The 12,458-nt window shown below is 37.0% G+C and overlaps 1 protein-coding gene across 20 annotated transcripts in view; it reads right to left on the reverse strand.

Annotated features, from left to right (window-relative positions):
* LOC124162902 (MAP kinase-activating death domain protein) overlaps nt 1-12,458 on the reverse strand; it is a 146,003-nt gene that overhangs the window by 58,294 nt on the left and 75,251 nt on the right. For all 20 annotated transcript variants that reach the window (XM_046539612.1, XM_046539611.1, XM_046539606.1 and 17 more), the window contains one exon: nt 10,614-10,844. In XM_046539612.1, coding sequence (XP_046395568.1) covers nt 10,614-10,844 — 231 coding nt within the window. The remainder of the gene's footprint in view (nt 1-10,613; nt 10,845-12,458) is intronic.

A 12,458-nucleotide genomic window follows, 5' to 3' on the forward strand; every position in this document is an offset into this window, starting at 1 on the left:
TGGGTACCTGGGTCTACATTAGAACCTCTTGCATTTACAAGCCCAGCTGCCAAAACACAGCTTCACAAGCAGTCGTGTGGGTTAAATAAAAGGAATACATGGCATCTCAATCAATGCAATAGGTGTTGTACACAATTTCCAAAGCTATTGACTACAAAATTAGAGGTGGTCCACAACATTTAGATCTTGTGAGTGTTAAGTGTTCACAGCCAAAACAGGGATAAATCTGAGTTACTGTTCATATTACACAAATTGACATAAATTCTGGAGTGGGAAAGTAAGAGCAAAAAATCAAAACTTTCAGATAAGATAAAGATGACAGGCGAAGTTTAACAAGTAAGTAGGTATATGATTAACAAAGTGAAAAGACTTGCTGAAGTAATAATTCATGTAGACTTTCACAAACTGAAACCCAGGGAGGGTGATAAATTTCAGAAACTACCAAGTCAGCAGAATACAATAGAACTTTCTGATGGTAAGGGTGATGCCCTACCCAGTGAGAAATGGGTGGTGGAATCCACGTGGAACCCACGTGGAGAATTAACGTGGATACCACGTGTTTTTGGTCGTGGAATCAACGTGGAACCCACGTGGAAATTTGGTGGAAAAATTAAAACAGCAGTTGGTGCTGTCCTAAAACCATTAAAACCTCAACCACTCTATATCTAAACCTTCTATATATGTGTCTACGATTTTTCATGTGCTCTCATGGCTGCCTTTCAACGAATTATATAAAAATAGAATGTGCGATACATTTTCACATAACTAGCGTGGTTTCAGGATGATAAATGACGCAATGTCACCAGAGAGTTAAGTTCCACAAATTAGAAATTCTGTTTAACATTTTATGATAATCACCACAAATCCACTTGAAATCAACGTGGATTCCACGTGGGTCCAACCACTCAATATCCACCACCACCAAATATCCACCACTCAACGTGGATTCCACGTGGGTTCCACGTGGATTCCACCACCCATTTCTCACTGGGTAGTGGATAGATTGCCTGACTTCTGATCGATAGATCTCATGTTACAATTGTGTGTGAAGTCTCAGTGATTGAATTTTGCAGGCCTGAGGCTTACTCCATGGTGAGCTATACCCCAACCTATCCAAACCAGCTTCAGGTTGCATCAATGAGTGATTGAATGGTAAAACAATAAAATGAACCAAATTTCAGTTTATCCTGAGCAAAGGGGACTCATCCTATTCAAATAAATCAGAAAATATTTTTGCCATGAAAGGGCCAACATTTGGCAATTTAAGTTAAAATGTAATGATACGTTTAAGGGATGAGAAAACATTTTTCAGTGATGGGTAGTTTTCAATTTGAAAAAGAAAAAAGCACAAACTCAAGAACATTTAATGTGATACAAGATCAAAGGACCAATACTATTCACCCCTTTTTTAAATTTCAGAATAAAAATGGAATTTTAACCTAATTATGTTCAATAAAAGAAATAAAATCAAGAAACAAATAGATACGTGCATACCTAGTATTTTTTCCTCAGATGCGTCATCTCCTTGTACACTTACCTACCATTCCTATAATACTCTCCTCTATCTTCCCTATTCTACCCCAAAAAAACTAGTTTTCAAATGAAATAGAAGCAAAAGATTTAAGTCAAGATTGATGATAACTAGGGATGGGTCGAATAGTAGATTTCTCGAATTCGAATATCGAATTCGAATATTAAATCATAGCTCGAATATTCGAATACCTCGAATTTCGAATACCTCGAATACTAAATGATGAATGTGAAAATGTTTGACTAGGTCGCCTATGCAGCAGGAAACCCAAGATTTTGGCGAGTAATTGTGATTGCCTTTAAAGGATTCAAACAGGAATTTAGCTGATTAATGGAATATTTTAATTTTATGTAAACAATAGGGTAGTTTCCTTCATTAAAGAAAACAAAAGGTATTGATTGTGATTCATTACCCACCATTAGTGTATTCATAATATACAAATTATTTCGTTCTAGAAATACCGGTTTAGACTAATGGCAATGTTCAATTTTACCTCATTTGAAAAAGGCCAGATTGGCGCCTATGCGATGCCACTCCACGTGACATCACAGGGACCTAGTTTCTACACGAGAGGATCGGAGTTTTACATCGTCTGAGGTTACCAATGCATGCATGAGGCACAGAGCTCAGGGAAACATGTCTTAATAATCACACAGTCTGTTTGATAAGGTATTAATAATCCTTATTTAAGCCAAGCGCTACTAGCTAGCATGGTACTCGGCTACCTGCTAGCATCCTGCGTCGTAATAGCGCTCAGAGCCTCGCCCCAAGGTCACCTCACTTGCGGCAGCGGGAACCAGAACGACGTCACGCGGAGTTTTTCCCGGCATTCATACTTAACCGTCGCGTTTTCGCGCGCTTGAAAATTTTCACTTTTAATTTAATCGCGAAAAATAGATATAGTCTTATAAAACTCTAAAAGCGTTAAATACGTACTTCAGGAGTATTAATATTTCGATTTAGGCAATAAAAAAAACCACCCTATTTGAGCATTACGCCTCCGTCGTATTTCTTCTTCTTCCCGGTATTTATTTTCCTGCGCAAAATGCTTAAATAAAGTCAGAAATATGTCGTGTTTGGTCTTATTCTTTTTTAAATTACGCGCACATTACTAATATTTCAATCCAATAAAGGTGTAATAACAATTGCCGAAAGTCATTGTTAGACACCTTTCGGGCTAGTAGATGACTCATGCAGCAGTTGACCTCCAGAAAGGGGGAAATTCGAAGCAGGTAGGTAGAAAAAGGTCAGTGGGTGAGAAAAGGGGGTGGGTGCGAGACACGTTTTTATTTTTCTCGCGTAACTTGATATTTTTTGAAGCTAAGGTCTTTGTAATACAATCCCTGCGCGAGCTGGGATCTTTTGTTTGATTTCGGAGAAGAGGAAATCGTCAAGAGTGTTTGAGGCGAATGCTGAATGGAGGGGGATAGCAGATCGTGGGAAATGCGCCAATGTCACTATCCCACGGCACTGAGTTCCTCCCTATGGTAGTTTCATCTCCTGGGGAAGATTCAAAATAAGTGCCTGTCATTATTAGCCACAAAGGACACACGGCAAACACCTCCTCTCATTTTATCAAAAGATGGATGCGGGAAAATGGTCAGTGGGGAGAAAGAGGGAAGGGTGAAACACGATTCTATTATTTTCCGGTAACTTGATATTTTTTTCAAAGCTGAGGTCTTCGTAATACGATCCCTGCACGAGCCGGGACCTTTTTTTTTGTTTTCGGGGAAGAGAAAATCGTCGGAGGGGGTGGGGCGAACGCTGTATGGATGGGGATAGCGGATCGTGGGAAATGCGCCAATGTTGCTATCCCACGGAACTGAAGTTCTCCTGATAGGGGACACCTGGGATTTTCGGATTTTTTTCATCTGATCAATTTCTGTTCCCCACGTCGAACTCTTTTCACCGCTCGAACCCGCGAATTTGATGTATTTCGTCAGCTTGCCTAAAACGGCGCTGCATGCACTAGACGACTTGAGTTCTCATTTTTCCGAGTCAACTACCAACGACGTGCGAGCGACAGTGTATGACGCGAAATTCAAAGTATTCGAGGTATTCGAGACGGTACCTTTGGCATAACTATTCGAGATCTCGAATATCGAATACTTTCTATTATTCGAGGTATTCGAGTATTCGCGGATACTATTCGCACATCTCTAATGATAACCCATCACTATTCATTATCTTTTCGGGCTATCCCTTCTAATCATGGGTGCTTTCAACATCAAATTTAGGGGGTTCTTAATCAAATTAATTTTACCTTAGCCCTGGGAGTATGGAATACTCAGGAGAGAGGAGTTCCAGATAGCACAACGTAAGAGGGTTATCGGTTTCTTATGGTTTGCTCACGGAAAAAATTGATAAGCAGCATATCATATGCTAAGGGACTTATACAAGGCAAGGATAAGATTTTAGAGAAGAATAAGTAAGGAATGCTGTCAAATATCCTCAGATTAACATAAGTCACTTCTGTTGGAGCGCCAAAGGCGACAGAACAGCGTACTACACATGCTAAGCTGCTCTGCCCGGCTTGAATTTAAAGCCTACTGGTGAAATTCAGCGAGTCCTTATATGAGCTCAACAACTGATAACAGACTTTCCCGAGAATATAAAAAATTTAACTGCAAGTGACTGGCTGGTGAAGATGCTAAGCATAGTACATATACTTTTTCCTTGTGGCATAAAAATAAATAACATCCAAGAGGATGGAACGTGTGACCTCCAGGGATCAGAAACTTTGCATGTTAATCATGACACCACGGCACCTATTAAGAGAGTGATGCGTAGGTACCAGTTTAAAACCCAATTTTATAGAAAAACTTAGCTGCTGAGTGCATGGAACAAACTGAAATTATTCAAGGTCCACACAATCTAACATTTATGAATTTTAATTTATGGCCTGACAACCCGATGAATAAGATATATATATTAGATATTCCTTTCCGGCATTTTTATACTCTACGTTTCTATCCATGTGAAATAATGTGCTATTCTTACAACCGTACATAGTTTTGCCATCATTTCATAAATGTGAAAAATTTTCAAATTATGGCTATATGTTATTTCTCCTCATAATAAAGAATTGCCAAGAATAAAAACATTATTCTTACACATAAATGTCTTCATAAATACTCTAAAACAATGGAATAATAAAAACATCTACGGAAAATCTGAAAGTTTGGCTTCCATTTTGTCATTACTCTGGATGTTTGTCGGCTTGGCCGTAAGAAACCCATAAGAAAAGACTACCAAGCTAACTAAAGAGCACATTCCTTTCACCTTATCTCAATGCTTTATAATGCGCTGGCTGGGGTGTATTTACAGTAGAGTGTTCTATGCTCTACAATAAATACAACTCAAACTTCTCTCACGTTTGGGACTTGTAGATCTGCATATACACTCCCTTTACTCTTTTACATGGGTACAAAAAGTATTGAACAAATAAAAATTTGGCTAGCGTCATACCCCCTGTGGACCCCCCCCCCCTAAACCAGCTCCTGCTTTTAACAGTATGGTTAATCAAAGCTTCACTTTACTTAAGGATGATAGTATAAAAAATTAAAGAGCATTTTTTAAGAAGAAGAAAAAATATATAGATATATCCTTTAATCTGCTAAATTTAGGAATCAGGGGTTCACGCTGAGCCTTTGATTTTGTACCATATACATAGAGCATACACCATGACTAGCCTTTCCATGTTTCAGGCACTGCTTGGTGCAGAAACAAACACATAGCTCACATAACTGAAAAAAATGGCAAGTACAAAAAGTAGCAATAAGCGCTAACAACAATAATATGGCTAATTTCACATGATAATGCAGACACAAAAAGTTACCTTATGCAAGTTTCAAGAATGGATATGAGGGAAAGCCACAGCTTCTTCTTCAAAATTTTGTTAGCTTAGTACCACTAACAGGACAATTATTCCAGAAGATATGTTCTTATCTTTCCAGCAAATTTCAAGTAATGGCAATTTTTAAAAAAATTTCCATGAAGAGTAGCACTATGCTGACACATTCAAACAACTTGCTATGAAATTTGTTTCAGGTGATAAAAACACAGACACATTATGGCAATGTTATATTAGCATATCACTGATAAAAACAATGAAGCTAAATAGGCAAACTGATTTTCAGAATGATATATGTATTACATGATATACCTACATTTCATTAAACAACAATATGCACAGATAGGGATCCTGCTTATATTGAAAGGGTAGTAAGTAGTGAAAAGGTATTGAAAGCAAAAATCATGATCGGGTCGCTTCCTCAGGCCCAAATTGGAAATTTATAAAAATGATTTGACAGATAGAAAGGAAAGATGAGATAAGACACAAAAATATGTCCTCATTCAGTAATTCTATCATTACTTAAAGTAAAAAATATTGCCAAAGTTGCTGTCCGCTTTCATGACCGTGGAGTAACTATGGGTGAAGATGAAGGGGATAGATCCCCCACAGAATCCCAAAAATAAAAATATATATATATATATATCACGGCAATCCTACTTGTTTGATGTACTATTATTCAATATTTTAGCTTTAATTTGGCCTCTCCAATGAATCAAATATTAAGTATAGTCATGTTTTTCTAAAATGCATTCATTTTATGCTCACAAGGAGACATCGCTAAAGTGATGTTCAGGATCTGGATGCGGATGTTATTTTCTGAAACTATATACGTGAGGTAGAAAAAGTGTCACGGCTGTCTTCCACATAGCCCCGGGTTCGGGAGATATTCTCTTGTAAAGATTTTGCGCAGCATGAGATTCCTTGAGTAATCGCCTCTCTTCTCAACTACTGCCGTGGCGGTGCGGTCTAGGGTGCTAGTCCTCTAATCTGAAGTGGGTGTCTCGGGTTCGAGTCCCAGTGTCGGCAATATTTTTTCTCTCTTCTACTTTCTGAAATCACTGTTACATTTTATCCCCATTCGTTTTATTTAGTTACTTTATTAATCAAATCAAATCTCAGATTACTCTGGGATGTCATGCTGCGCGAAATCTTTACAAGAGAATATCTCCCAAACCCGGGCCTATGTGGAAGAAAGCCATGACACTTTTTCTACCTTACGTATATAGTTTCAGAAAATAACATCTGCATCCAGATCCTGAACATCACTTTGGCGATGTCTCCTTGTCAGAGTTTTGTGTATCACTACACAATGTGGTGTGCTATCCAATCAACACCCACCCTCAAGCCAAGTCCTAGTTAGGCCACAGTTTCATGAGTTGGTGACATCATTAGAGTTCTGGTTCATTAACTTGTTCAGGGCTGCTCATTAACACGTTCCCTGCTGGATCCTTTCCATTTGAGTTTTTGTGTGCATTCGTCTACGCACGCTGCTTCAGTCACATCATATACACGTCGTCGAAGTAGCTGTGACTGACGGCGTGCTATGAGCGGCCAAAAGAAAGGCTCATTTTTTTGTCATAATGACCAAAGCGGCGTGGAGACGAAGCACACGTTTCAGTTGTCATGACCGACAAGGCGCTGAACGTGTTAAGGGAACCACTCCAATGAGTGATTTATTATTAACATAGATAATTATGTTTTATGTAGTTAGAAAATTACCACATTTCCTCTTAATTTTCACAACACCATTTTTTTCAGTCATATACATACATATTGATTGACTTTGATGGAAAACTCCTGATTTTTCAGCCATATCATTTACCACTACGAAGGAACTTCCTTGATTATCCCAAGATAATGAAAATTCAAGATTTTTATTTCTGTCACCTCCTTATAAAAGAACTGATCCTCATAAAAAGCTAGAACAGTTATAAACACTCTAAGCATTGACCTATCGTTACTACTATTGATTCTTTCCATAGTTCCTAATGCCTACATAAGGAGAAAACCATCATTTTGAAATAACGTTCCATAACAATAACTATATAGTAAATATGTATTTACCATTTAATCGTGCTATGCAAAACCGCATCATTACTTTGATAAATTTTATTTTTTTAACCTCTTTCAATTCTTTTGAAAATTTAGTTGGTAAGGACATACCACTATTTACAAATTTGGTGTGCAATATTTTGTTTGAATATTTAAGTTCATTGTCAGTAAAATTGTATGAATGTTTTTCTTTGTCATTTTTTCTTCTCTTTTTTATTGAACTTTGTGTTTCTATGCCTATGCATTCTGTATATGGGCTCCATTCCAGTGAAATTAAACTATTATAATAATTATTAAAATATATAGATTAATTAGTTAGGACTGCAACTAGAGTGCTTATTATGCACCTGAGGATAGACTAGTTTACAGATAGACAGTTCATGAGCTACATACTCTGGTATGGTACTTACCGAGAATTAACTATTACACATACTTGCAGAAAGCCATCAGTAGATTACGAGTACATAACAGTTAAATTTTTTATTGTAAAAATTACAAGTAAAAACTAAATGTAATTAATCATTGATGGTAACTCAGTAACTCCCCTCTCTGACCTTTTCTAAATACACCCCCAAGTCTCTGTACAGAATAGGACTGTGGCTCACACAAACCTCAGCATAACAAAGATGCACCAGTGAAAAATTCATGAGTGCAAAAGTGCACTTTAAACTGCCAGAAGTTATCGACCCAACAAGCAAGACTAGATAGCTTCTGGCTGCACAATCATTTCAAAATTCACCTGGCTGAATCATTTTCACTAAGGAACCAAAAATTGTGTACAACCTTTTGAAGCAATCCCCTTCTGGGATAAGTCAATTTTTACAAAAACCACAAGAAACAAATGTTTGTGCCCAATGAAAATACAGTACGCTAATTGAGAAGTGAATTTTATGTTGTTTACACAAGAGGCTCTAGTGTGCTGTGAACATACTATGCTATGAAATGGTTAGTAAAGGAATGGTGAAGTGCATAGGTTTTTGGATAATGTCAAACTTGATTTCTGCATATTATTACATGTTTGAAAAGACAAGCTTTAAATGAGTAATGACATGATGGCATATTCAAACGACACAAGTAAACCTTCAACATTCAGTTTTAAAAATCAATAAAAAAGGAAATACTTAACATAACTGATGAATTCCCAAGTGAAGATTTCACATAGGTAGTTTAGTACATGGGTATTAGTAGGTGTCCCTAGGATGGTATATATGCTATATGAACATGGTATACAGTCAATCTCAATGGCAGATGATTCCTTAATCTGAAAGCTACTCAATATATATGCACTACATCTGGCCATGTAAGAAGTCACACAAAGCTACTTAATTAATTACACTGTGTAGGCATCTACACCAAGCCATGTAGCGCAAGAGGGATAAAAAGGATTCACATGGATCCTCACACTGTGGTAGCCATATGAAATATTCACTGGGAATCATTGCTCAAATATGTATTCATCTTGTTTTAACATTATGGCAAGAGATAACCTCTCTCTGATTCTACTGATAATTGTTTTTTCATTTTAGCAAAAAAAATATGTTACAGCTGGAGACTGAAATCAACACAAAGTATCCCATACAGTACAAAATATGGCTGGTAATAAGGGATACCTTCAAAAAATTACTGTAATCAATAATGCAGATAATCATTACTTACACTTAAAGATATACCCTAACAGTGTATCCAAGTTCTAAATAAAAATCAACCTATAGGCATTAATATTTATATATATATAGTCCAGTCAAAAGACACTTCAACCAGGAAAGTTTTGGGGTGTTTTTAATTTCTCTTCATATTTTTTGAAATGCTGAATCTGATATGAGGCTTCCAGATAAATTTTTATAGAGCATGATTTTAAGAACATTCTTAATTTTCTATTTTTTTATTTATATTTTGGAGTTTATCAACTTTTTATAAGAAAATTCTCAATTCAAAATTAAAGCACATGGATTTTCCAACAAATTTCAACCTTCACATTTTTTTCCCTGAGAAAGAAGTAGGTAGTACTTCAGAGCCGTTTTAAAATTGACATCATATTGTTCACATCTGAAAAGCACTGATGAATGTCATTAATCTGTAAGTGTACACAATGAAATACATTTCTATTAAGAGGAAGGTTTTCTATAATTTTTTCTACTTGATATTTTTTACCACCCTATCAAAATGATGACCATAAGAGTCAGTAAAAAGCCTTTCCCACACACAATTTGGCTGTCAAGGTAATCCAAAAAAGAGAAGTAGTCTCTGATAATTACGGATTGAATTGACACGACTGGGTCACACACAATGCCGATAAGTATGACATACAGCAATCGTATCCAATGAAACCAAGATTTTCAAGGAATAACGTCAATCTTCTCAAAATCCAACAGTTATGATTTGCTACAATACTACCACGTTGTGCAAATTCATGTTCAAAGAAGCATCAGGCATGATTTTGTTAATCTTGTTTAGCCCGATTTTGCATCAGTACTTCCACAGAAACTGGGTATAAGTGAGCTTCATGCCACATTTCACGAATTATGGCATGGAATTGGAAACCAACTACATACATATATTCACACCTGCATTCTGGGATATACCATTCAAGGAAGGTCAAAACTTTCCAAGTAAGGCCCTTTTTGAGAACTTATTGACTGGACTTATAATAGAATATTGGTGCACACAAGTCTGCTGTGACATCAATTAACTCATTCGAATATTATATGATGAGTATGATTGTGAAATCCCATTTTTTTCTAATATACGCTACAGTAAGAGACTGCTGAATCCAAAATAAACTCTTTTAGGGATTATCTCTAATTAACATTATGTGAAATACTTGAAATGCACAGTGAATTGATGTCAGGATGTGAATACATGGAATACGGTAATGCCTTTGAAGTATTTAACATTCGCCTACTAAAAATATTTCAAAGAGGATATATTTTTACACTAAAAAAATTGCAATAGTTAATATGATCTCATGATCTTACTTTACTGGCAAGAGCAGCATAAATTCATCTATGATTTACTATGCAGCTTTGCATGGACTTCTTGCAACATTTATGTCCCTTCTCCACATGAGCGAGATCAATTTTGTGTCTGAACTAGTTATCTCACATGTACAGGGCAGTATCAGAGCTTACTTGAAGAAACCCACATTAGCGAGGTACTGCATGAAATATTACTCACCGGTGTGGAAGCACGACCAAGTCTATTTTTGGAAATAGGAGACATTTCCTGAGATCCCTCACTCCCCAGGGACTGGCGAGGAGGTATAGGCGGAGGAGGCAGGGGACGACTTGTGCTCACAACTGTTTTGGGTGACGTGGTGGTGGAATTGGAGTCCGATTCACCACCTGGGCTCTCTGTACTCCCAGGCCATGTCCCATCACCTTCCATTTCCTGTCCTCGTGTGCCTCCCTATTTAAAAATAGAGAGGGTAACTAAGATATTGAGGAGGTAACAAACTTCAGCCCCATTCTTATGAAATCAATGGTTGGCGAGGTTACTTGGAAGAACTTTGACATGGCAGATAAAAATTAAATTTTTTTACATTCTGCACAGATTTATTTAACCCTTAGACTGCAGGAACGTTTTTATTCGGTTAATACCCTAACTACAGAAAAACATTTTTTGACGTTTGACCATTGCTCAACTACCTTCTTCAGTTTCCCAAAGTTTTTATTGCTGCTCAGGTAGAGCCCAAGTGCACTTTCCCTCATTGTAGGAACCACTAATGCAGCTTAACTCTCCCCGATCATCCCAGAAAAACAAAGCATTAGAAAACGTTCCTGCAGTCTAAGGGTTAAAAGACTCAACTGATTTCAACGTTTCCAGGTCATTATCAAGAGGTGAAATAGGTATACAGACAAGGTGGTACATGTATATACTTACGTAGAGTCTCATAACCATTAAACGATCAGGGGGAAAGGGTTTCCATAGCTTCCAAATCACCTACTCACCACCATCCTTGAAGTTCCTCCCTTCCCCCCCTATTCCTACCTCCCCACTCCCCATTTAATGGTTGTGATACCCAGCATAAGTATACCTATATTCTGCCTTATTAGTAATGAAAGACACTTTGTTTCTTCCACAAGTTTATAAAAATTTCTATTTTATTACCAGTTTCAGCTATTACACCATTGTCAAATACAGAAAATAAATGGTGGGGGCAGGTTTATATATACTATGGTTGTCAATGTGGGGGGTGGGGGGGAAGGTTTGGTTTCAAGCTGGGATTGGTAATTCCTGGAGGAAAACAGGGGGGGGGACACAGTTTGTCAATTGTCTTTGAAATATTTATCATTCACCTGCTGGCAAGCATCATTCACCCCCCACATTAACAACCATAGTATATATAAACCTGCCCCACCATATATTTTCTGTTTTTGATAATGGTGTAAAAGCTGAAACCGGTAATGAAATCGAAATTTTTATAAACTTGTGGAAGAAACAAAGTGTCTTTCATTATTAATATGGAGCCCTTCCACCACGTAAAAGAGTCAAGTTTTGATTTAATATATTCTGCCCTGTCTGTATATCTATTTCACCTCTTGATAATGATCTGGAAAGGTTGAAACTGTTCGAGTCTTTAAAATCAATCTGTGTGGAATACAACAAATTTTAATTTTTATCTATCCTTTCATCTACATTCACTTAAAAATTCAGTTGTTGACTAATAATGGTCACAAAAATCGCTTGCTCAGGCACATAAAGAGTCCAAACAGGGTTACACATAAAATTACTCGCATCCTATTTTTATTTGTATCTGCTATTTTTAGTCGGGGCGGTTGTGATAACTTTCCAATTACAAGGCCATGGAGTTGATAAAATTAGGGCACTGACCAATTGAAATAAGTGATGAGGTGATAATTAGGAAAGGAAGCATATTGAATAGGATAGTTGGGTGGAGCATACCTTGAATTAACAATAAGACAAAAAATAAAGAAACCCTGAGGACTGAAGACTACATTTTATACAGAGGTAGTTCATAAGAATTTGTTCCAGGACAAAATGATGCATCATAATAAATCA

Source organism: Ischnura elegans, chromosome 7 (genome assembly GCF_921293095.1).
Source record: "Ischnura elegans chromosome 7, ioIscEleg1.1, whole genome shotgun sequence".
Classification (NCBI taxonomy): domain Eukaryota; kingdom Metazoa; phylum Arthropoda; class Insecta; order Odonata; family Coenagrionidae; genus Ischnura; species Ischnura elegans.